Genomic DNA, 26,771 nt, shown 5'->3' with positions numbered 1-26,771 from the left:
TACAGTGTTTATTTTCTATTTGGTTCAACTTAACTTTGAATCAAAAGTCTGAGAACAAGCAATATATTTAACCACACAGATTAGCATTGTCTTCATTTTTATGTAAAAATCTTCTACATTTCTACAAAGAGGAAACCTTGTGCTAAATGTTACAGTGAAAGCATGCATAAGACTAAACAATCTAAACAATAATATACACCTGGGGGGTGGGGGTAGTGATAACTGTAACTTTCTTTTAATAAAGAAAAGCATAAGTAGAATCAAATGCAAGTTAATTTAAAACACAGGTGTTGTTTTGGGAGTTAATGTTGTTTACATATGCTAAAAGGAGTTATTCTTTTATCTAGTTATGAGCTGTAGTTTCTAATAAGGCAGAAATTTATCTTTGGGTTATTCACTGGTTCAGTTTGTATATTACAGTAAGCCACCTAACAAAAAACTAATTAGAGGGTTATAGATGATTAGGATCACCATGGGTTTTGTCTCCCTCACCTATCTCCTCAGTTCTCCAGGAGGCATCTCAATCGCTTAGCAGCTAGAACTTGCCTGCTCATCTCCCCATTTTTTGCAGTCAAGATGGCTTTTTTATAGTCCATCCTTTCAAATAAGATTACTTCCTTGATGACCATTCAATTACAATCCCCAAAAATGTACAAAAAGAGAAACATGGTGGTTATTTATGACAGTCTATGACATAGTCCAGGTTCTTCCCTCAGCCGGGAGGGGAAAGACTTACAGAAAAGCTGGCTGATAATATAGATGACAACCAACAGAAGTACCTCATCCAGTAATTTACAAAGTATTTCTGTCCACGGCAGTTGATTATACAGTATTGTTTATGAATCTATTATAAATTGTGTTTTATTCTTATCGTTCTTCAAGGTATACAACAAAACAATTCTTTATAATAACCAACAATACTGGTTATTACAATCATCTACTGTAGCTACCCCTAATCCCCTGAACTCAGAGGAGTTCTATCTAGAATTCCTATTGGGAATCCTATTGAGTAGAAGAAATATGGAGGCAAATGTCCCTTGCACACTTCTTCCACCCTACAAAATACTTAAACAGCAAAAGCATCTCATCCCATCCCTGCAGAACTCCCACCTAACACTAGCTACAGAGGTCTGCTCTACAAGCTGCAGCTGGTATGAAAAGAACCACATCAGCTGAGAGGACAGAGGGTGTTGCAGAGTTCGGGGGTAGGAATAACTACCCCCAGCTCTAACCTTGGAGTGTGTTTCCAAAGTTGGAGCTAGAACACCAAAATATCCTTTGGTCATCCAGCAGCTGCAGGTTTATGTCTTTAATCTGTTAAACAGTGCAAACACCTTCTGAAATCACTGGCAAAGACTCTACAGATATTAAAGATCAGTCAGAGTAAATTCTATATAGAAAAATCCAATGTATATTTACTCAGGTTTGTGTTTAATAGTGCTGACTCCTATGCAAATATGCATGAGACTGTTGCCCCTGAGTGAAAAATGGAAACATTTTAACTCAATTGTTAACATGGAAATAGCATGGGAAGTTTTCTTCCTTGAAAACCTGAAAAGATAGGCAAAACTGGCTTCTTTCAGGATATCTTACATCTGAGTACTTTTTCAATCTATGGGCACAGCCATTATCACTTTTTACTCAGAAACTGAATAACTACCAGTACTGGATCCCTGTTCATAAACACTAATGCAGATAAAAAAACTCAGTTATTTCCTTGGCATGCACTGAAACAATGAAAGACTGCTCTTCGGTTTAGACTATTTAAGAACACTGACTATAAGTACAGTTTAGTTTAAGCAGGCACCAAATAACCCATCAAAACCTGGTCACAAGTCAAACAAGACCTACCTTCTCTCCATACTTGCAACAGAACAACTTGTTTGTTAGACTACACTAGAGCTGTTACCTGAAGTGGACTACATACTAGAAATACTTCGGCCACTGTGGATTTATTAATCTTTACAGAGTGACTTTTTGCTGCAACACAATAACCAGAAAGTAACCAGCATGGCCCCTCTGGAATTATTATACCCTGGTTACATACTCACACAAGTATGTGGATTTTAATCCCCATTCCACTTAAAATATATATCAAAAACATAGGAAAATATCCATCCTGTCCCTCCTTTAATAACACATAGCTAGTATGCAGTAAAGTTTAATTAAACCATAGTCAGCATTCTTGATTATAGGCCTGACTGTTCAGTGTGATTATGGGCTGTTGAATCTTCCCTAGCATAAAGACCAGCTCCCTACATTTTGCACATGTAAACAAATCATATGTTAAAAACTTCCATTGGGTTCTGTTTCTAAGTAGAATGAGTTCAGGTGATCTGGTTATGATAAAAAATATGAGTGCCTGAGGCTGAAATTAGTATCTATTTGCAAGTTCTAATTCCATATTTGATTTGAACCTGCAGAGTCAAAGAACCATTGTACATACACGATTTTTAAAAGATTTGTTTAGCGCAATTACCCATGATACAATTTATCCTGGACAGGGACTACCTCCTTCATTGAGGTTTTTATTAAAGGAGTCAAGCCTGAGCCAAGCCCTCACTTTTTGCCTGGGTAAGCCCTGTGAAGCTTTTCTCACAAGTTAAGGCCCAGGAGCTCTGCGAGTGCGGCGGTCACTCCCCAAGGGGGATTGCAACGTCAAAACGCTGGAGGCGAGATATCGTTGCTGGCCGTGGATACACTCATCTCACTACTGATCTTGGCAGACCAAGTGGAAGGTACAACTGCGTTTCAGAAATCTGTCTAGAGATGACACTGGCAATAAAGATACAACGTCTGCATACCATAAACAACCTCAAGTATCCCATCACTTTGTAACTCTAACATTCCCGAATACCTCGGAGATTCAGCCATGGAATACAACAAGCCCCCTTGGCTTAGCACTGTTGCACTATCTTCCCACCCCACCCCATTCCCACCACTTTGCTATTGTCTTTTCCTGGAGCCATCTGCCCCCCCCTTACCTGTCCAAGGTGAGTACCCAGGCAGAAAGCTCAAAACCTACCTGTGAGAAGCTCGGAGGTGTAAGAGACAAGCAGGAATCTCCCAAGAAAGGGTTCCTTATACTGTCCTAAGTTAGGTATTCACATCTCCCAATCGCTTCGTCTCAGCAGCCCTCCCGAAAGTCGGCGGAAAGCGCTCAGACCGCTTTGCTCCTCCGCTCTGTTGCCAACCGTGAGGGAAAGCCGTTCGGTCTCTATAGCTACTTCCCGCGAGATTTCCGATCCCTAACCCCCACGCAACCTTCGTCTTCCTCCTCGCGCACCCCCCCCCCGAGGTTTTGCTACTCTCCTTTCCACCTCAGACCCACCCAAAGCACGTGATGGCAGCCCTGACGTCAGAAAGCCGATCTGTCAAAAGTATAATGAATATATTAAATATTTAAATTTGTTTTCTAGTTTTGAAAGCCGGTATCTTAAATCGTTCGCTAACCTATTACATATCATATAGTTGCTAGGTAACTTATCCCGCCAGCCTGCTTTTATCCTGGGAGGAAACTCGACTACGTCCGTCCTCTTTCGTTATTTTTTATATTTTCTAATTTATTCTTTTAAGAATCCAAAAGCATTCATGGAAGGGTTCCCCCCACCTTGTTAAAAAAATGCTGAAGAAAACATGAAATGAAAACACTTAGGCACCTTTCCGCTAAATAACGGAAAACAAGATGGCGGCGCGGGGGAATTTTTCACTATTTTTTTCTCCTTTCAAACCTGTGGGAAGCCTGCCCCTTTCTTTCCCCAGCATGCTTTGCGCGTTTCTAACGAATTTCGTTAGGAGTTTGCCGTTTGGGCGCCATTTTCGAGTGTAGAAGCCGCCAAGGCTACAGGCAGGAAACGGAGCCCTTTAGAGCTCCAGCTGCGGCTGTTCGGAGACTCGCTTGGCCCGCGTTCCAGGTACCAGCTCTGCTCGTAGGTGGGGACGGAGTACTCTTTAGCGTTATTGGTAAGAGGATCTTTGGACAAGACCAGTCCTGCTTTTGGTTCACGACATATTTGCGAAGCTTCCCTCTATGATTATACCGAAGGGTGAAACTTTCTACACGGTAAATGAAATCATTAACTTTTTGTATGCGATGCGGGAGGGAATTGGTTCAGTTTAAAATGAGGGGAAAAATACACAACTTGCCCCATGAAGAAAAGGGCGGCAGGCTTAATTTTTTTTCGAACCGGTGACCGCTTCTCCTTCTCCCCCGCTTTTTCCTCTCCCCGCCACCGTGGGGGGTGGGGTGAGAGACGGTATTTGCTGGCAATTTCCGTTGCAGTCGATAAAACCAACTCGGCTCTGAAACTATGATGCTTGTACAACTTCTTCGAGGTAGGCTGTCAGAATATTAATTCTGGCTAATCGTCATTAAAAAAAATACTCGTGATTTTTCTGATGGTCTAGAAAAATTACTAGCCTTTTAATAGGTGAAGTATATGTCGCTTTTTAAAAAATGAAAAACTTAAACCTATCGCTCTAACCCGATTAAACGGTACCTATATATCGAAATCGCCACGGAGAGAGGGTGGCTGATTCCAATACATTCTTGAGGAACTTGCCAACCAATTATTTTTAAAATCTGTACATTCGGGTCACAGTCGAGTTTTGATTTCGCTTCCGTAACCCTGATGAGTGATATTTGGCAGTGGGTGTTTAAGTGTTTTTTTGAAAACAGCACTAATTTGACCCCCTTGATTGGACACATGGTAGAGGAGTGGGGAGGAGGTGATGGATTTATGAAGGGTAAACTCTTAGTTCATTTATGGGGATACTTAATTTTCCCGCAACTCATGTGAGACAACATGCATAAAATAAAAGCAGTCGTTCTTTTATTAACCTACCTGTGTTTAATGTTTAAAAAAAAGCATTTCATAAGTGAGATTCCTTTAAACTCTCAAGTGCATAAATAACTGAAATAGACCTATTCCAGTATTTTCTATGTGTGCCATTGAACCTGCTAATAAGTTCTTTCTTTAAAATATGGGAGATACAATACAAAACAGTCTATACACTGTATATAGGTTCAGACACTTTTTATTTGGTGTTAAGTCTTTTTTTAAATGCACACGAGTTTTCAAGGACTCTTGAGCATGAGAACAAACATCTTTGCTTTTCATCTTTTTTTTCCTCTAGCTTTATTATATACCAAATCATGGGGCTTCATGTTAAATTGCTTTCTGATCAAACATTCATTAAGAAGTTAGCCTGACTTTGGTCTTGGAGTTATGATCAATGGAATAAAATAATGAGTGCTTCATGCTGAGAATTTTTGTTAAAAGTTTTTTTTAATAACACTGGACTAATTCAGAATCTTAAAACAAATGGAATCCTTTGAAGAATTAAAATCAAATGCTAGAAATCACAGTTTAGTAAAGTATCTGTGTACAGATTATACTGGTAGAAATTGGTAAGAAAAGAAGCAACAATTTTCTGCCAGTTTAGAGTAAGATCCTATGCATGGTAAGAAAGGGAAAAAAGATAAGTGCTGACTGGAATATTAGAAGCTGCAAGAATTTTTTTCTAAATATGCATAGGGTTGCTCCTTTAGTTATCTATACAGTGGGCTGTTTGACAGCTGTAAATTGTGAATTGAAATTTGCAAGCTTCTCCAAGGAGGGGTATGGGAAACAGGAGAGGATGGATGCCTGTTGGCATAAATAATTTTCCAATTTACAAAATTTAAGCAGATCTTAAAATAATATTAGGTAGTGGGCCCAATTTTAGTCTTTCAATCTAAGGTCACCAAATTTTTCTTTTTTGCATTAGCAAAGAAGATACAATCCTTGTGTCCTTTGATTGCTTGGAATTCAAACAGTCAATCAAAATCATGCCAAGCAAAAGACCTAAAGTATCTACAGCAGCCCATCACAAAGGCAATGAGCCCTTGGAAGAGCCCTCCAATGATGGGGAACCTGAAAAAGAAGCCAGTGTGCAGGCAACTAAAGTACCCCAACAAGGTCAGTCTCCTGTCACCTTAGATATTTGGCTTATAAACTTGGGCTGTGGAAGTGCCCTGCTTAAAGCCAAGATAAGTCCAGTTCTTTCTATTTACTGTGTGATGGTTTCTTTATTAGTTATAAACTTTGTGAGTGAAAATGGTGTTTAGAAGCAATATTTCAGATGAAGTTAATGTTCTTGTTCATGGTGTTTAGTCTTACATTATGCAAGAGCAGCAAACAATGATTTAAATAGATAAATTTTTGAGGTTGGGTGAGAGTAGCTTGTGACTTTGTTATTAAGCAGTAACTGCTTGTGTCTTAAAAATAAATTACTGCATATTATACTGGGAAATGCCTAAATTTAAAAGATGCAATAGCAGCGTAAAACATTTGTTTTCAACACTTTTATTGCTGAGTGATTTAATATCTTAAAAGTGATATCAAGCAATTATTCAAAGAAAGTGTGGCCTTAAGGAGTTAAAAAAAGTTCTATGGTTTGTTGAATTCTTAGTGGCCAGTTTTTTTGTGTGTGTGTGTGACAAACTTCCTGTCTTTGAGGAATAGTGCTGCTGCTGTCATTACAGCTTGTAGGGCATTGTGCTGCGATCTCCAGACCACCTCCTTTTACAGTGTACGTAAGCTCTGAGCATGCCTGAAAATGCAAGGGCTGTGGGAAGATATGCCTGTTTTCTTGGATTTGTTTGGATGAAATGTGATAGTGCTATTTATTGTAGTAGCATATTCCTTTAAAAACAGTTGGTCAAATGTGAGAATACAATTCTAATCATGGAATAAGTCAATTAGTAAATGGAAGTGGCATATTTTAAACTTAGTAATTCAGTCTATGGGTAGAAGTGTTTTGTCTTCTATAGTAGTGGTGGTATTAGAGGAAAGGAGGAGTCTTAGCTTCTATTTGCTTTTGTTCCATTGATTAGATACTTATAGATTTATGTAGTCATTAAGTGTGTTTGCTCTTCTGCTTGTTTTTGGATGTGTCTAGCAGTCTCAGATGGAGTAGTTGACAATCGAAGTTTAGAAGAGATTTTGAGTAGCATCTCTCCTCCCCCACCTCCAGCGATGACCAATGAAGCTGGAGCTCCTCGTCTCATGATAACTCACATTGTAAACCAGAACTTCAAATCTTATGCTGGGGAGCAAATTCTAGGACCGTTTCATAAGGTATCTTTCTATTTTAAGTGATTTTTGAGTTGAGGTAAGACTCTTCTGATTTTACTGCTTATAGTAGTAAACTGCATATTGCCAACTAACATGGGGTGGGGTTAAGATAAATGAAAGTCTGACTTACTATTGTCTGTACTTCTCTTTTTAAGTAATTTCTTTCTGCAGAGCTGAAGCAATTAGTAGACTAAACCTTTTTCTATTCTGCATCAATAATGATCAGAAGTTAAACTATAAAAATACACATAATTTGGAGTACTTAAGATACCTCTCGTGATGCTAAGTATAAATATGTTTCTTTGTAAAATTCTGATTACTGAATATAGTTCATTTTGTAGAGTTCCTAGGATAAATCTTTAGAAATTTGAACTAATAGGTGGTGTCTTTTAAAAGGTTGGGGTTTTTTATCCTTGGGTGTAAAAACTCAGCTTACCAGTACTTCACAGTTTCCTGCAGTAGGTGTAACTGTATTTTAAAACTTTCAACATAGCAATAGCTCTAATAGGTAGTAGCAATTCAACTGGAGTGGTTTCTTTCATTCTGTTATACAGCGTTTTTCATGCATTATTGGACCAAATGGCAGTGGAAAGTCTAATGTTATTGATTCTATGCTCTTTGTGTTTGGTTATCGAGCACAAAAAATAAGATCCAAAAAACTCTCTGTACTGATACATAATTCTGATGAACACAGTGATATCCAGAGTTGCACTGTAGAAGTTCATTTTCAAAAGATCATTGACAAGGTATGTTTTCTTTTGTTAATGTTGGGGGAGGTTGACCACTTAATAGCCTACAAGTAGTTATAATTGTATTGATTTACTAAAGGTAGAATTAATGCATTATGAGGAAAATGTTGACTCTTTCTAGTTGTTTATTTAAAATACAGAGGGCTAAAAGGAATTTGATATATTAAGTGTGTAATTTCTGCATTATAAGTAAATCTTAACTTAAAATGTAGTCTTGCCTGTTGGTATATATGACTTAACACACAGTAAAATGTATTCTGGTTTCACTATAAAATGAGTTTGAGCTCTACATATGCGTATTAGAAGCACTTCTGTAGAAATGAACAGGATTTTTTCTGGCTACTTGGAGGGGTGTGTAGGTAAATTATAAATGTGCTCTAAAAGACCTCCTAAAGTCATCATCCTTCCCTTCCAATATCAACATACAGTGTCCTAAAATAAAATTTTAAAAATAGTTTTGGTATGGTTTATTATAAATTACAAACCTTGAGACACTACTTAGCTGTTTAATTTTACATGATTTGCAGACTTGTTACCCCTCCTCTTACAAGGACCTGTGTTAAAATGGTTTAAGAACTTTGTACCATGGTAAAATGTTAAAATAACCCCTTGCCCGCCCACCCACAACACTGTTCAGAATTTAAACAAAAAACTTCAATAAAATATTACTGGACTAATAGTCCAATAAGAGATTGAGGGAAGCGGTTGCATTATTCTGTACACACCCTTGAGGAAACAGTTATGGTGGTTTGATCTCGTGCTCTTTTTAACTGGTGTATTTTTCAGAGCAAACAGTTAATATTTTTAATATATGCACACATACATATATAAAACAAACTTGAAAAGCTATATTACCCAAATTAATATATATCTATAACAGATAGTCAGATCCAATCATATAATCCTAAACTTCAGTTTTTAATATTAAGCTGTTTTTACATGAATTTCTCTATTTTTTCTGTGAATTTAATAGAACACATTAAGCTCATAGGGCATTAGGCCAGGGGAAAAATAATAACTATATTAAAATATTAATATGCACATTTCCTATTTTTAAGGAAAAGGACATGCATTTTGGGATATAGATCAAATTGTTGTATATGACTTCTTATAAATCTGCTTAAGCACAAGTTTCTAAATAACTGTAGTTTCAAGAAATTTTGAATTTATAAAGTAGCATCTCAGTTTTTTTCAGCTGGCTCTTTAATATTGTTAAGCACTGAGTATTCATATATTTAAGGGCTTCTCTGCACAAACTAGAAACAACCTTCCTGAACTGACAGGAAATTGTTCTGTAAGTTGACTGGAAGAAGATAGGAAAAAGGCTTCTGTTCTACAAGATGGTGGTAGGGCAGCAATCCTGTGTACAATTACATTGGAGTATCCCATTGAGCTTGGTGGGATTATTTGTTTGCATAAAAGCATAGATTGAGCTGCACATAAGTTGTTCAAACCTTGCTACTAAAATTTGGGAGAGGTTCTGTGTTTCTAAGACATTATCTGACAGCAAAAATGCTGGCATGACTAATAAGGTGCATATGTTACAGGATTTATTATAGGCTTCATGGTAGTGTGAACTAGGTTATAACAGATTTGTGAAAATAAAATAATTTAATTTTGAAATCTGGGGTAGACCTGTGGCTTAATGCTAACAATAGTTCTGGTTTTGTTTTTCCTTCAAACAGGAAGGGGATGATTATGAAGTCATTCCCAGCAGCAATTTCTGTGTCTCCAGAACGGCCTACAAAGATAATTCTTCAGTATACCATATTAGTGGGAAGAAAGCAACATTTAAAGATGTTGGGCTTTTGCTTCGAAGTCATGGGATTGACCTAGACCATAATAGGTTCTTGATTTTGCAGGTAATTTTTAAAGTAATATTTTGTTATTAAATATAACTTTTGTTATCAAATTTGTCTAGGTACTGTGGTTAGGCTTGTGTTCTGGAGGCTTTAAGGTACTCTAGCAGCACATCATGATTTGTATTTCATAGTAAATATTGCAAGTCATTATTTGCTGCTTCAGAATTTTAAGGAAGAGTATCAGTTGAAGAAGTTTCTGGTATGACACTTATTTCTGTATTGTTGATAGGCGAGTGAGTAGAACAGTTGTTATACTTGTCCCGCCCTAGCAGCACGTAAATATTGGTGTAGTAAAGATAATCTTAACCCCAATATTACTGTGCTGCTTAAGCGTGGCAGGGATTGAGCAACATTGTTGATCCTTTCTATTTTGTCACATGTAGTATTATTAATGGCTATACATTTCAGTGCAAAATGAACAATGATTGAAATGACAATTATCATGTTTTTGACACATCTTTCTTGCATCAAAATCATAAAGAAATCTGAAATATTAAAATGCCATTTTATTGTGTAAAGTTTTACAAATAGTTTACATTTGTTTTCACAAGAGCAGAAGGCAAAGTCTAAACTACTTGTTTATAACACTAAGTGTGATGACAGCTGAAATAAAGTTTAAAATGTAACAAAGCAATTCCCTGTCCTGAAAAGAATTGGTGTAATTTGGTATTTACTAATTTACACTTTTTGTTTTATGAAAGCTGAATCCCCTCACTAATCACCTGGGAAAGAATTGTGTTAAATCTGGCTTTTGTAGTTAACAGTGCTGAGTAGGAGTTCAGTTAAATGTATAAATATTGATCTCCTCAAAGTTCCTTCTGTAAACTATAAATGTCAAAAATAAAAAAATATGAAATAATTGTAAAGCAAGAAAAAATACTGACAATTTGGAATTTGTTTAGAAAATTAGGATGTTAAATCACAAGTAAATACTGAGGAGGTATAAAAGTTGCAACACAAAGAGCTATGTGGTAAGCGCCAGATATTCAGCCCTCTGTACAACCACAGTTGATCCTAAACTCAAAAGAATGTGAGGATGCCCTTTGACTTAGCAGGAGGAGTTACATGTTATGGACAAAAAACCTTTGGTGTGTGTAAAGCCCTTGCGTGTAACTAAGATGCTCTTTATATTACATTAGAGCCTATAGCTCTCCCTCCCAGTATTCTGGGTATACACTTATGAACTTAAAAGGGGCTGGACTCATTCAAGTATGAATACAAGTTTAGGCTTTTAGTATTTCACTACTTCTTCTACCAAAAGATCAAATTTTTAACTTTACTAGATTGCTAGAAATTACATTAGCTCTGTAATTAAATATAGGACAATTTTTGCAATGTGGTAGTTAGATATATAGCTGCAATTAACATATTCAGGCTTCCTTATTTTAATGCACTTGACTTTAAACATACTTATTCATTCAAATAATGCATTATGCTGACACTATGACTTCCGGTATTATCTGGAGGTGAAACGAGTTTCTGATTTCTCCACATTTTGTGATAACACTGAATAAGTGGCATAAACACCCAGACCTTACAAGATTAATAACTATAGCAAACTATGTAACTCCTGATTTACTGAACACCAGTTTTCAGAATGACTGATAAACATGCTAAAACACTATTTAAACACAAAATAAGTTACAACTTAAATGATATATAGTTACCATACGAATAGGTCCATGCTTTGTGAAGTTCTGGGATACGGTTTCCTTAAGTACCAACTTATAAAAGACTAATCGAGCAACTTGACAATCCCAGTATCTTAAGTGATGGAACTGGAAGGAACCTCCATGAAAGGAATTATTTTAATTGAAATACTAGTTATATTTGATTTGGTAGTTCAGATAGCATAACTGGTATTTTCAACCTTGCTGGTTTCTACAGTGTTTTTTCTTGTTTCTGTTTACCTGTTCTGTCTCAAAAAGATGGCATAGCTAAATGCAGCTCTGAACTACACTGAGTCTCTGAATCTTGCTGTATTACATATTTAGAACAGTTGGATGAAAGTGATTTGATTTTAAATGAAAGCAGTTACAGCTGCAATCTTATATACAGTTATCTGGAAATAAGTATCTTTGAACTCAGTGTGGTTTGCTTCTGAATCGACCTTTATAAGATTACACTGAAAATCAATAAAAAAAACTCCAAAACAAGAGGAAAAAAATGTTTTACTTGAGATGAGATGCTTTCTAAATACACAAACTACCTTACCTAGCTTAAAATAAGTTGGCTTAAAATGAGAGTTTTTATATTACCTAGGAGGTTCAGACTGTTATTTCTATAATATTTAATATCTCTACACTTACAGAAAAATATGTGGGTCTTATTTAACTTTTTACTTGGAATATTGTGCCAAACTGTATTCATTTAACTAGAAACTAGTGACATACAAAAGTATTAATTCTGTTTTTACTGCAAATGTTATATCCAATTAGCCATTCTGCTAATAGAATAGTTTCTGTCCCTGGAGTGGGAAGAAGAATTCCCGCTTGTAGCCTCCTGCATGCCCTTAAGATCTGCTTCAAAAAGTTGTTTAAACCCTATTGGGCAGCTTTGACCTCAGTGGAAAGGAGAGATGGGGGTAAGTCCCAATGTATGCAAAGACACCTGCTTGCACAATGTTTGATTTCACTTCATGTACTATTTTCTTCTAAAATGTACAGAGAAGTAGAGAAATGAAGCAAGAACATTTAATTTGAGGCTGAGTCCCAAGTTTCCAAAGGCATGAGTTGTACTTTTTTTTTTTTTTGGTTAAAAACTGTATTTTTTCTGTGAAATTAACGTTCACATTAAGTTTTGGGTAGAACCATAAAAAAGACTTGCCCTGTCATGCTGCAGAGTGGAATGACCTGATTTCGGCAGACCCAGTAGGATGGATAGGTGAAGGCTTTTACTGAAGCCTGAATTATACAGTAAGCCTGAATTCTACAGCAAGAGTGATGGTTTAGTGTGAGAATGAGTACTATTTGGCTTTGCATGGCAAAATTACTTGGACCAATATTGGACATGAACATTCATAATCCAAGAACAAAACAGGTAGCTGAATTTGACAGAAATCCAAAGACATCTGCATATATGCAGAGCTTTCACAATGCTTTGCAGTAGGTAAAGAGAATTTCCAACTTAGCCTTTTCACCTAATGAAATCTTCCTGTAGGGGAAGGGAAGTGACTTTACCTTGGAAATCATGCATGGCCCTTTGAATACCTGTCTGTAAATAGTGTGGTAAAAAATTAATATACAACCACACCCTGTGGGCTTAGTAGCTTGTCTTGTTAGGATGCAGCACCCTTGCCCAACCTGGTACCTTCCAGATACTTTGTCAACTCCCATGAGCCCCACCCTGCATGGCCAGCAGTCAGGAACACTGAGAGTTGTACTCTAAAACTTCTACAGGGGACCAGATCGGGGAAGGTTCAGGTGTATGATGACATATCTTGAAAGCCAAATCCTATATCATAGCAATTACTACATGCTTCTCTTTGGCTTCTAGCATCAGATTCATAATATTTGAACGCAATCTGGAGAGCCTGATCCAGAAGTAGAAAGGATTTCTATTTATGGGTGTGGGAGTATCACCACTTTTTCATTCACATTGCAACCCTTTGTGTTATAGTGAATCTGACTATGAAGTGTTCCTTCAACATTCAAGGGGGGTGCAAAGGCTATACAGAACATTGGGCCTGGAAGCATTCTTACTTACATGTAGCCTTTTGGATCTCAGCCAAAATATATGAAAGTTAATGTACAATATTTATAAAGCTTGAACCTAGACAACTTATTTTTTCACATGGCTTTTCTTCTGCAGGGGCATAACTATATCCCACCTTTTTTCCTTTCAGGGAACTCAAAGCAGCTTACATAATTCTCTCAGTCTTATCCTCACAACAATAACCCTGTGAGGTATGTTGGAGTGAGAGTCTGTTACTGGCCCAAAGTCAGTCCATGGCTGAGTGGGCAGTAGAACCCAAACCTCCTGAGTCTCAATCCTATACTCTTAACCACTGTGCCACATTGGCTCACATCTGATACTGGGTCATTTGATATGCAGAGTGTCAGGGGGTTCAGTTTTAATAGGCCATAATTGGGGTTTTAAAAACATTTTTATTTCATACTTTTTGCTAGCTTTTTTAAAAAAAGGAATTTCAAAACATTTCATTATCTTGATTTTTATTCATTCTGCTTCAAGTATTAATTTTAACATACAATTTGATTTGCAGTACCCTAGCTCAGATGAATAACAGACCTGTAAAGGGGGGGGGGGGCAGGCAGATAATTTGATTAATGCTTTGGTGTAATTTGGAATGTATGTTTCTTAATTTTTTTAGGTCTTACAACATTTAAAGCATCTGAAAATAGGAAGCTAGGAATTTAAAGTAGTTGTTGCCTGATGCAGCCAAATTATTTCACATTTCATTGTTGTTTTTCAGTCAGGCTTTTTATACTTTCTTCCATTGAAATCAATAGCAAAAGCATAACCTTAGACTAAATCAGGTCTAAAATTATTTGCTAAAGATCATTACACAATTTGTGTAACTTTAGCTGCTATGTATACTACTAAAACTAGTTGCATGTACTTCTGATCTATTGTGTTTTTAAAAAAGTAAGTACAAATTAGAAGCAGTCTTCTCCTTACCTGGAATAAGTCCCATTGAACTCAGTAGGGCTTAGTGCTGAGCAGACTTCTGTAGGATTGCAATGTTAATTTCTATGCTAGGTCAGTAAGTTTATTGATTCTTTTAGACTTAAACTATATTAAATAATAAATTCTATTTAACAAAATTGAGTTTTTATGCTGGTAAAAAGATAACATACAGAAGGATGCAGGTCTGGCTTCAGTCGATTTAAGTTTAGAGGACTGCATGTGATGAATTTTAGTTCCTGTGTATAAATGAAAGATGCTTTAAAATAAAATATTAACACTTTTCTGAAACCAAACCAGAAAGAAAAAAAATTGCTACAGTTGAGTAACTGAGTTTTCCTGAGAACAATTGAATAAATAAGTTTTAGTGAAAGCTATTAGCATGTAGTTTGTATGTTTGCTTAGAAAATACTTGAGCAGTTAAACATTATCCCTATCAGATACTTTAATGGTTTATATGAGATGGTGGAGATGGTGGCTGCTTTCACTGTTTCCTTTTCAAAATTGTTACAACAGCCTCTGATTTATTTAGCCACTCTTACAGTGGCCTATTAAAATTGTAAGCATGATTTAGTCATAAAATACTTGATTTCAGTGAAAGTGTTAACCGCATGCTTAAATCTTTCCCATTGAAAGCAATTAAGCTTAAATGCTGAACTGTGGTTGGGAGTGTGCCATTTCCTCCATAGTGTCACATTTTCAATAAAAAAGTTGTATTTCTATCTTGTAATATTGAATCATAAAAATTATATAAAACAATATTTGTTCCTATTTCAATCAAACTATCATGGTTATCTCTGCAAATGTATTTTTTTCTCTGTGGATTCTGAAAGTGGAATCTCAAGGTTTTTTTCTTTAAAAAAATAGTAATATTGGAATGATTATGCAGCATTTCTTTGAGATATAACTATAATATTTAGAAAAAATATTTATCTCCCCAAGGCACAGATATATATTACTAAATCAAATAAATTATGCAACAAAATAAAATGCTTACTAAAAAGACAAGTTGAATTGTTAACATTTTCTAATATTTCATAAATCATTTAAAAATAAAATGTCTTCATATTAGCAAAGCAGGAATTAATTCTTGACTAATGTTTTTTGAAACATTTTTGTGTTAGGCATTCAATAATGTATTTCTGTATATGCAGAAAGGAAGATAGTTTACAGGCTGAAATTGTGACAGATCAACTAGAAGTATACTAGAAAAGGATGTGGCGCTTAATGAATACTAAAATAATATGGAGTGAAAGTTGAATATAAATGGAAAATCTTTAACAGGGTGGGTAGATTAAATCACTAAGGATGTTGTGCAGGGAGATGGTATCATATACATGTCTGTTCAGAAGTAAGTTCCTTTGATTTTGATCAGACTTACTACCACATTGAATTGTAGCCTAAGTCAAGGTTTTACATTTATACTTTAGATAAATTCTTTTAAAAGTTCAGGATGCTTGCTTCATTAATCCATGAAAACATTGCTTTACAACTTAATTGAGCCTGTATTTGCTGTACTACAACTCTCAGTTTCTTCACTATATTTTAATCCTAGAAAGTAAACGATGATCAATTACATGATACATAAATTACAATTTCTTATGACTTGAATTGAAGTGTATTTGGAAGATGACTATAAAGTAATTGTTTACACAAGAACATTTTGGATGATCTTAATATGATCCAAGTGGTTTTTTATGGTTTTAGGGGTGGGATGGTGTACAGTCCCTTACTCTGTCACAACCCTGCAATTTAAAAAAAAGATATATTTTCCCAATAATGTGCTTTACTTTAGTAGCATATATTTTACCAGTGATTGTTGTTGTTTTTTTTACATAGCAAAAATTATGTTTGATGTTGTGATACTGGTATTTTGATACTGATCAGTTTAAAATGTGTTAATTTTGATTTATACATGCTTATATTTCTATAACATGGTAAGCTAGAATATTTTGAAAGGAATTACTTTGCTATAGCTGAAATTACAAAATAAGACAGATTTTTTAAAAAGTTTTAAAATAGGTTTATTTGTGCTGTAGTTGGCATTTGGATGGAATTTCGGTACAATACTGCTTTTTTGCTGATTTTGAATATTCTGGGTTACAGGTGCTAGATGGCTTGACTGATTTGAAACTAACAACACACTCCTCTCTTTGAATTTTTCTAGTCTTTCAGGATACAAAACAGTACAACTTGCTTCATTGATTAGGTTCTGATTTCATAACTGTGAACATTAAACATTAACTGAAATCTCAAATTAGACAGTAAATCCTGGAACAAACTATTGTCATAGCTACCAATTTTAATCCTAAATCAGAAGTACTGAAGTAAAATTATATCCGTTTGCAAACTGGTAATGTTACCTTAAAGTGTGCGTGTTCTTTGTTGAGTGACCAGATGAGATAATGGTTGAGCCTACCCTTAGTACTGAACAATTTGCCTACCTTATTTTGATAGCTAGATACCTGGTTCAGATTCCAAGTCAGTTGGAGTTGTATGTGTATGTAGTGAATAGACTCACACATTGCACTAAGACTGCCTTGTTAATAGGCTACCATGGGTTACTTGTTCCCTGAACAACCCAGACTACTACTTGCAAATAATTGTGCTTGTCACGGCTTGTTCTCTTATAATCCTCCTGCTGGCTCCAGCACATATCCCAGGTGGCTTTGTGACAACAAGGAGTTCTGCTACAGTCTGTACATCAGCAACCTTTCTTCAGTTGATTTGCTGGATACCAAAGAGAACCCCTTCCTATATCAGCCAAATAAAATTACATTTCAGAGTACATAAATGCAGAAATGTATATGTTAGCATGTGGGATTTTTGCATCTGTGCAAGACAAGCTATTTGCTATTCAGCTCAGTATATGGTTATCCTTCTCTTGTTAGTGTCTTAAACCAGCATCATCCTGCATTTTAGAGCTTGCCACTTTAAGGGTAGCTTCCTTTCACACTGAAGTAAGAGTACCTGCTGTCAAAGTGCTTTTTTGAGCCGTTTTTGGCTTCCCCTAGTTCCTACTTGCTTCCTTGCTCCATTGCTAGCTCTCATTAGCAAGCACCTTAATTATACTCTGATGTAAGAGCACCCCTATGACAAAGTGCTTTCCTTCCAGCTGCTTTTGGCTTTCTGCTCCCTTTTTTGTTTGTTGTCTCATTTTATTGCTAGCTGTCACATCTTAATACTGATTTTTAGGAACAGATGGAGCTGAGAAGGGTAAAGGAAGATGATGGTAGAATGAGCAAGATCATGAGATGCAGCATGGGGTTTGCTGCTCTAGTCTGGTAGAGCTCTGTTCTTGGTAACCCACAATAAATGCACCTTGCTAGGTTCAGACAACACAACAAACCACCTGAGGTATCAGTCATAAAACAAGGTGGAATTTTAGGATGACTAATTTGAAAATATAAACCACAATGTAGTTAAGGTTCTGGATTTGTATGAATGACAACCCACTCACATTCCAGATCTTCCTGCCTTTCCTTAGTTCCTGATCTCTGCATTTTTCTCTGTACTTGCCACTGTGGGAAGGATGAGCTTCCCAGACTTACACTAATTGTTGGATGGCTGCTTTTGATCACCATCACTTTTGCTGCCTGTGCTAGTGCCCAAAACCATGCCTATAGGTCTTGCTGTTTGGTAGCTGCTATCGATGGGGTAATTTCTAGGTGTCTCAGGACAATGTACAGTTCTAACCATGAACAACCCATGGTTTGTTGTTGAATTGTAAATTGTGGATTCCATCTTGGCTGAGTTCGGGCAACATAATCAACATTTTAACAACACATGGTTCAGCTACAGCCACATACTCAGCCCTTGAATATGGGTAATTGTGTTGTCTGATAACAGTCACTAATGTGTCAACATCTTATTTGACCTCACTATCTGTGAGTGTGTAGCTATGTGTTACATCCCCTGTTAACCTAATCTTCCATAGCAAAGATGCAGTTGCAGAGATTTATTGCTTTAGGCAGATGATTTATTTATTGGGCAGATGATTAATGAAGGATAAATGATTACATAATACCTTATTAAGATTAAATGCATTGAAGATTATTTTTCCATACTCTCACAACATATACATAAGCATTAGTATATTTAAATAGGTAACTATGTGCAGCTTCTGTGTGACTGTTAAGATTGCATGTTGTGAAAGAGTGGTGAAATATTTGAGTTAAAGCAAACAATGTTCCTGTTTCTCAAGCTGCAGTTTTTAATATTTTCTTCACAGCTTGGCTACATGTTCTTTCTGCTCTCCTGTTTTAAAGAAAAATAGCTTTACCTTTACAGGCATATCTTGTGCCTCTTGACTGAACTTCCAAACAAATTACAAGAAATTGTGTTCTCCAGAGCCCTAGATTTAACTTTCTACAACCTTTGGTTGGGACATTGCTCACCATAGAACTTCAACTTTCATGGGTTTAACTCGCACTTATTTGATTATTCATGAGTTTGCCATCAATAAATGAATGGGAATTTTTTTGGAGTTTTGTGACCTTCTGCTTAATGCTCCACAGACAGCCATGCAGGGAACTCTCCTTCCTGGCTGCAGCTGGCCTGGAATGGTATGCTGCCCTCTGCTGAGGATGGGGCAGATGCCAGACTTAGGATCAGGCATGTGACTAGATGTGAAGCTCACAACACAGGATAAGCTCCCCTAGAGCAGGCTGTGCTCTGGCGCATTGGGTCTTATTTTAAGCTAAAGGTTATTCAAATTGCAAAAAATGCAATTATAATTAAGATACCAGTACATGTATGGTTAACAGTTTTAAGAGTTAAGGTTTAAAGGGGCCTTAGAGATTTTTCAACTTGCACTGGGGTCCTGCACACCCACAAATGTGGATGGCCTACTGTCATGGTATGGATTGACTTGAGAGGTTACCTTTTTGATTTGTTTAACAATAGCAGGGAAACTCTCCACACATTTGGGAGGTTCAATATGGAATATTGTAATTTAGCTGAAGTATGGTGTAGAGCAGCTTTGTGTGATAGCCCATACTTAGTCTGTTTGTTACCTTAGTTCTGCTGGTATACTGTTTCCAATAATAGTGGTTACATTTATCATGTTTCCATTCAGAAATGTGGCCATCTCTTACCATTCTGCTTTTTTGTTTCTTACCACATCACAAGAGAAATGGATTTCTAATCCTTATAAATAAATTGCTATAAAGCATTGGAAATAGGTACTTCATTTTAAAAATAGTTAAAGTACATGCTTGATATGAACTCTTGAAATGCATGTTAATATCATATTGTGATACAGTGACTTTGTAATATTAGTATATGTATTTCTTGATAATTAACTACTGGGTGGAAAGTTGAAAACGCTAAAGTTTAAGATAGCCTGCAGAAAGTCATCACATGATTCACTGAAAATTTTGGCCTAGGATTTTGTTAATTTTCCCTACTTAATCTAATGTCTGTTGAGTTAATCCTAGATACACCTACATTTGGCTTTGGGTACAATGCTAGTACAAATGGTTATCAAATCACTTTTTAGGGGGAAGTTGAGCAAATAGCAATGATGAAACCAAAAGGACAGAATGAGCATGATGAAGGGATGCTTGAATATTTAGAAGACATAATTGGATCTGGACGATTAAAAGAACCCATTCATATATTATGTCGAAGAGTTGAAATATTAAATGAACAGAGAGGTGAGAAGGTAAGACCTTTGGATTCTTAATTGTTGATTTAAAATGGCAGGATAATTTTTAAAGTCAGTTTTTCTGTTCAAATTTGGGCAGTGCTATCCTGTACCTAGACAATATCTAAATGGCCTATTTGGAATCCCAGCTCTGATCTCAGCAATTCACTCTGAGGTTGAAGCTGCTGCTTGTTTGAGGTCACAAATGCAATGTCAGAGAACTATGAGGCCAACTTAAAGTTCCAGTGGGTGGGGAGGAAACTATATGTAGTATCTTGGGGGCAGCTTGGCTCCTTCCCTCATGTCTTAGGTGTTAACATTGAGAGCCAGCGTGAAGTAGTAGTAAAGAGAAAAGGACCCCATAGTTAGTATGCCTTAGCTGTCATAGAGCTTTCATCTCATCTACTTTGCTTAATCTAATTTTTGTTTGTATATGAATAATTGTTGCCTAATTTTATCATTAATTACTAACTATTCTGTCAAGTTGAACAGAGTTAAAATGGTGGAAAAGGAGAAAGATGCCTTAGAAGGAGAACAGAACAAAGCCCTTGAATTTCTTTGTTTGGAGAACAAAATGTTCAAAGAAAAGAATAAGATATATCAATACTATATGTAAGTAATGTCATTTGAGAAGAACTGTAACTGTGAAGGTGCAATCCAAAACAAATGAAATATTCTTAGAAGTATAAATCTGTATGTTCCCTATAATTTGAGACTGCAGGTTGGAGAACATAAGAGAAATCAAGTTGTTCTGTGAAGCATTCAGTGATTAATATCATTCCATAGTTATAGAGCCCCCATCCTGTTTTGTTCTCATGTATGCATTTTATCTAGTTTCTTCATTAGTTTTTGAAATTTTATCTTTTCTAGTAAACGGCACTGACAAGTTGTTGACTGGAAGGGTAATTCAAAAATAATCTCAATAAATATATTTGGGCTAGATACATTTTGTCAGAATGTATTCATGCTGATTCTTCTCCACAGTACAGTAAAATATATGCTGACTGGATTTAGATTTTGTTGTACCGATACTGCATTGAAATTAGTATGAAGTCATTACTTCAATCTGATTTCCTTTGGAAGTAATGCAGGCAACGTAGCCTGGCTCTAACCCCTTGTTTTTGGATTCAAGCAACATATTGCTGGTCATCCTACATAATGTAGGCTTGGGAGGAATGGTATAAAAAACATTAATTGGGGGTATGACAGATTCAGAAAGTAAGTTGCCAAAATTTTCAGCAAATTAACTTGGAAGGACTAGTAGAAAGGCTATGATGGAGCTTCCTTTCAGCTTAGCTTGACTAATGTAATGCCATATAGATCTGATGTTCCTCATGGACACTAGTCCTTCTGCCAAGTCATGTTCCCCCTCTGCAAATGAATTAAACAATTTTACAATCCACTCATATTAGGGAGAGGAAAAGTTATCTATAAAAAAATGGGTCAGCAGGAGTGGAAAGTCTTTTTCTGTTGCTAAGGCCCCTTCTATCAACATGGTTGGGGGTGGCCAAGAAGGGCCCTAGATCTCAAGTCAATTTGCCACATGGGACTTTCCTCTTTTTTATTAAAGTGAATAATAGAGTGATATATTTGTGTATGGGGTTATCCTTATTGAAAAATGAGTGGAGGCTGTGCAAAAACATCACTGACTAAGAGTCCCTGAGGCAACAGTGCCCTTGTCTGGGGGGTACCTTTCCTACCACCATCTTACTTTCACCTGAGATACTTTTTCCCTAATTTTGAGCAATTCTTCCATTCTCTTGTGTAAGGGAAAGTAAGCCCTCCCTAATGAAAAATGACTTTGGCAGAGTAATGGTCCTCCCCTTACCACAGCTGCTTAGAACAATAGGCTCCTCAAAAGTCAGTTTCTCAACTTTTTTATCATTGTAGTATTGCACATATTTTTATTAGTTGTGCAAATAAATAAATTACTGCATTCACTTTCATGAGGATGTGAGAAGATGAGATGGAGAAAGCCAGAAGAAAGAAGCATATGTAGAGATTACATATTCATATGTGCACATAAGCATATCTTGGTATTTTTTATTTGGCTCTTCACCACCTAAAACTACCAGGTATTTGATTTTATTGATTGTGAGCCATCCCGAGATGCCATGCATATGGGACGGCATGTAGAAGTTTTAATAAATAAAAATAAAATGTTTAGTGGCACCCAGGATACATTTTTCAAAATTCTTAAAGCTTCCACGGGTCAGCAAATGTTGGGGAAACTTGTTGTAGGATGTTGCTTATGTTACAGCAGTGAAAGAGCCTATCTTTTTGACTGTTCCACGTTCCTCTTAAATTCCCATTCTACCTTACTTCACCTTTTAACTGCTATAGGGGAGAATGGGGCTTCACCTAAGCTTCTTAGACACTATCCAGGTCTTGCCTTGTTAGGTTATTCAATCTGAAAACATTTTGTTTGAGGGGGGGGCTTATCCAAGTTTTAGTGACTGCAGAGTGGTAAGCTGCTTGCGATGCAAATACCCTTAATATAATTAGTAACAAAGTTGTGCAAGTTTCTCCTTGACTATCTTCAAGTGCTCTTAAGTTCAATAAAGTAACCTTATGCGTAATAACCATGACTACTGCACTTCTACCAGTCATACAATGGGGAGATAGCACAACTTAAAACAATGATAGAAATCCTAGTCTCCAGATAAGAATTTCCCAGTCTTTCCCTATTTGTGTGCTCTGCTGACCCACTTCATTCTGGAAATGAATTAATTCACTCATCTCCAGTTGCTTTAAAAATTGCTAGTTTGTTATTGAGCTTGCCATAAGATCCTGCTAGTGCATAAGATACTGGTTTTTATTCTTTTTTATTACTAGTATATAATTTCAGTATATTTAAGGTGTCTGATTTTTTCCAGTTATGAATTACAGAAGTGGATAACAGATCTGGAAACACAGAAGGGAAAAATACACGAGGACACTAAAGAAGTTAATGAGAAAAGCAGTAAACTGGCAGATGAAATGAAAGATAAGAATAAAGCTCTGAAAGAAGTAGAAAAGTAAATATTAATAGTTTGCTGTTTTGCAAGTGTTTGAACTAGTAATGTTCCAACTCCTGCTGTTGTTATGTATTTTATGAAATGAGTATATTTTTCATCTGTTATAAAATTGAAGAAAACCAGCATATAATGCTGTTGTAAATGTTTGCAAAGGTTCTTAGTGTACTTTTCTTTTTTAGGAAACTTAATAAAATTACAGCATTTATTGAAGAAAATAAAAACAAATTCACAAAACTTGATCTAGAGGATGTTCAAGTAAGGGAAAAACTAAAACATGCAAAAAGCAAGTCAAAAAAACTAGAGAAACAGCTTCAAAAGGATAAAGAAAAGGTATATCTTCTAAATGTCTGTTATTGATTATGAAATTTTAAGAAAATGGTATTGAAATCAAGGTGATTTTGAAAATGAGTGGTGTTTATGTTAAATACTTGAAATATGTTTTCACATGTGTTAAATTTGGATGTTAGTGTTATATTTTGAAGGTTTTTTTTATTTCAAAAAATAACACACCATACAGTCACAAATTTTATATATTAACACATTTATTGATTTTCTTTAAAGTGGATATCTGTCTTACTTGTATACAGCAACTTGGAACAGATTAAAAACAAAACAAAATGTTTAGAAATATTCTACCAGAACCAATAAATACATAAATATTAGTCAGGCTGTACAATCAAAAAGTTCTGAAGGACAATGAAAAACCTTGTTGTCTGAACCACTCAGATCTCCTTGAGCAAGAAGTTCCATAACATGGATGCTTCTGCAAAGAAAGCCCTCTCACACTTTCTTAGCTTCTTTGTATGGCAATATGAATAACTTAATCCAGGCTGATGAATTGTATGGACTTAATTATGCCCATATTTGGAACAGTACCAACATTTTAATGCATTTACTCTGTTTGAGAAACACAGTAACTTGTGATTGCTGTCACACACACACACACACACACACACACACACACACACACACACAATTCTTTTATACATTCTAAATGCCTGTAGGTAAAATATATTTAAATCTGATTATTTCAAATTATTTTATGGATTGGCTAAAATATGCAATCAAAATTGGTATGATGTGGTTAGGATGCTGGACTGGGGAACTTGGAGATCTGGGTTCTAGCCCCACTCAGTCATGAAGTTCAGTTGGTAACTTTGGGCCAGTCTCAGACTCTCAGCCTAACCTAACTTATAGAGTGGTTGTTGTGGGGATAAAATGGAGCTATGATTTGCCTAGGGTTTTTTACAGAAAAAGGTGGGATATAATGTAATGCAATAATAATAGATTGGTTGTACTTTGGATGCTAACTTCATGTTACTAATAAAAACAAGATTTTGTGAGGGATTGTTTTGTTAGCTGAAAAATTGTTTGTGTTCTTAGGTTGAAGACTTGAGAAGTGTTCCTGCTAAATGCAAGTCTGTTATCACTGAAGCAACATCTAGGCAAGAAATTTTGGAAAAGGAAAAGGAAGTGGTAGAGGAAAATCTGAAGAAAGTTATGGATAGCCTAAAGCAGGAAACTAAAGGACTGCAGAAAGAGAAAGAGGTTTGTATCAATACATTTGATGCATTGTGCCTGTTCTAGAGCCTATTATTGGCATAATAAAGCAATTAGCCTTCTGTGTATCTTTTCTCTGTAAGAACAATATAGGAACCTTTGCTGTTTCATTTCTGTCTTAAGATGTAGTCAGGTGGAATGAGTGCTGATGCAAGTTGTTCTGGAAACAGTTTTAATCAAATAGACAGGACATAGAATGTCTCATCTTTCTTGTATTGAGGCATCAGGGAGGAATAGCAACTGGTAGAGTTCTAGCAGTTGAGGTGGAATCATTACCATGTTAGTGTCCTTTAAATATTTCATTTTCTCATTTTCATAGGACAAAGAAAAAGAGCTTATGGAATTCAGCAAAACAGTTAATGAAGCACGTTCAAGTGTGGATGTGGCCAAGTCAGAATTTGATCTCTACCTTAGTCGTCATAATACTGCAGTAGCTCAGTTAGAAATGGCAAAAGAAGCTCTTCAAACTGCTTCAGGAACACTTAAGGAGAGGTTACCTGCTATCAAAGAACTGGAGTTAAAATTACCTCAAGCTGAATATGATCTAAGAAAGGTTAGATTTAATATTCTTCTTTTTCATGAGATGCCTAACTTCACATGTGGAGTTGCTGTTAGGGTAGGTAGAAATGCTCAGTGTTAGACTGTCAGAATCATTGCAATCAGAAGGTTGCTGGTCAGAACCCACTGTTAAAATCTCTAAATACACTCTGTACTTGTCGACATAATAAGAAATGATATCGTAAGACTAGGTGTATACAAAGGATTTTCTCCCCTCCACTGATAGATGAAAGTGCAATTATTTTACAAAATATTTGAGTGTAGAATAGACATAGGTTGCCATAACATTATATGGACAGTTCTGAGATAATGAAGTTTTGAAATTTTGTAATGTAACTTTTATATTTTGCTATTGTTTGTATGTACTCTATTGTATGTGTTTTCAAGTGCGCAAGAAGCTTTAGCTGTTGGGTGGTAGAGAAAATGAATAATGGTAGCAGCAGGCCCTCTGGTCCCTGGGCTAAGATCCCCCCCTCCCCACAGTGCTCTCAATTTACCCTCCAAACAGCCAGGCATAGGATTTAGTACACAGTTCAACTAGGTTTGGGCAATAAATTAGGTTTAATAAAAGTTTAAAAAGATAGGGGTGGAGTTAAGGGTAAAGGATGGAATTTAAACAGTTAAAAAAGGGGGGGGAAGGATGGGGGAGATTGGAGAGAGCAGTTAGGGATGCAAAATAAGCAGGCTACATATCCCCCAAGACCCCAGTGTCTGAGCAAGAAAACAAGAAAGCTAGCCATCCTTTATACTAACACTACAAACTACCTATTTGTCAATGAAACGTGGGGAGCCTCCAAGAGTGAACTGGCGAAACAGCAAATAGGTAGCAGACCAGGACCCCCAAAGAACAAGAAGGTACCCAATTTGTCTTATCCCTAATCCTTTATTCCCTCTCAGCTTGTCAGCTGACCTGCAGAGTGATAGCTCCTCTCCCAATCTTGTCCTGCCCACTCCACTTGCCCTGTCAGTTGTAAACCATTCCACCCTGGCATCTCCAGCATCCTTGAGTTTTCAGCTTTGACAACAGCAAGTTGCAAAAAACTTCATAGTCCTTGAAAACCAGGGGCAAATATCTCCCTGGGACTCCCTGTGATCCTGGAGCCTCTGGTCTTTGAACTTTTATTTTGATCCTATCCAGACCCGGAGATCTTAATTCTTTACATGCATGGTGACAATAATTCAGTTTCCAGAGTGGTAAGTGTGCCATTCTGCTAGAGCAAAAACAAGAAATCTTGTGGCATCTTAAAGACGTAACAAATGTATGTGATAAACTGGACAGTGTCCACACAAAACTTATGCTAGAATAAATGTCTTAGTTTAGGTGCCACAAAACTCTTCGTAGTATTTTCATTTAATTCAAGTGGGGACATACGTGAATCTTGTTTAATATCTAAATTAGATAGTCACCACAAAAAACAAATAATTTTAGGCAGTAAAAATATGTATGCTCCTTATATGGGTAACAAATGAATTTTGGATTTGAGTGTAGAACATATTATACACTAGAACCATCAGTCTTCTCTGTTTAACAAATAACAGCAATAATAACTGAGATACTAGGTAACGTTAATACTAAATAACAATAACTGGGATACTAAGTAGCATGTTCTAGAGTA

At 36.2% G+C, this 26,771-nt stretch overlaps 2 protein-coding genes across 10 annotated transcripts in view; one reads left to right on the top strand and one right to left on the bottom strand.

The window, feature by feature from the left end:
• The window catches only part of IFT80 (intraflagellar transport 80), a 156,148-nt gene that overhangs the window by 86,719 nt on the left and 42,658 nt on the right, over nucleotides 1–26,771 (bottom strand). For 3 of the 5 annotated variants that reach the window (XM_044434429.1, XM_044434433.1, XM_044434432.1), the window contains exon 1: nucleotides 3,026–3,274. The exons of 1 other annotated variant lie outside the window; for it this stretch is intronic. The gene's annotated coding sequence lies outside the window, so the exon portion shown is untranslated. Of the gene's footprint in view, nucleotides 1–3,025; nucleotides 3,275–3,610; nucleotides 3,681–26,771 lie in introns of those variants that run through there. One more of the 5 variants, XM_044434430.1, reaches the window with a different exon arrangement.
• SMC4 (structural maintenance of chromosomes 4) overlaps nucleotides 1–26,771 on the top strand; it is a 63,476-nt gene that overhangs the window by 4,409 nt on the left and 32,296 nt on the right. The window contains exons 1-11 of one of the 5 annotated variants that reach the window (XM_044434425.1): nucleotides 3,826–3,963; nucleotides 5,770–5,960; nucleotides 6,943–7,121; nucleotides 7,673–7,864; nucleotides 9,553–9,729; nucleotides 19,874–20,038; nucleotides 20,505–20,632; nucleotides 22,897–23,037; nucleotides 23,217–23,367; nucleotides 24,421–24,585; nucleotides 24,917–25,150. In XM_044434425.1, coding sequence (XP_044290360.1) covers nucleotides 5,831–5,960; nucleotides 6,943–7,121; nucleotides 7,673–7,864; nucleotides 9,553–9,729; nucleotides 19,874–20,038; nucleotides 20,505–20,632; nucleotides 22,897–23,037; nucleotides 23,217–23,367; nucleotides 24,421–24,585; nucleotides 24,917–25,150 — 1,662 coding nt within the window. In that variant the 5' untranslated portion in view covers nucleotides 3,826–3,963; nucleotides 5,770–5,830. Of the gene's footprint in view, nucleotides 1–3,825; nucleotides 4,064–5,769; nucleotides 5,961–6,063; nucleotides 6,574–6,942; nucleotides 7,122–7,672; nucleotides 7,865–9,552; nucleotides 9,730–19,873; nucleotides 20,039–20,504; nucleotides 20,633–22,896; nucleotides 23,038–23,216; nucleotides 23,368–24,420; nucleotides 24,586–24,916; nucleotides 25,151–26,771 lie in introns of those variants that run through there. The other 4 variants (XM_044434426.1, XM_044434424.1, XM_044434428.1 and 1 more) reach the window with 4 other exon arrangements.

This window comes from Varanus komodoensis, unplaced genomic scaffold (genome assembly GCF_004798865.1).
Source record: "Varanus komodoensis strain SLA01 unplaced genomic scaffold, ASM479886v1 scaffold28, whole genome shotgun sequence".
In the NCBI taxonomy this organism is placed as follows: Eukaryota; Metazoa; Chordata; class Lepidosauria; order Squamata; family Varanidae; genus Varanus; species Varanus komodoensis.
Note: the sequence above shows the minus strand (reverse complement) of the source record. Positions and strands in the feature narration are given on the sequence as shown.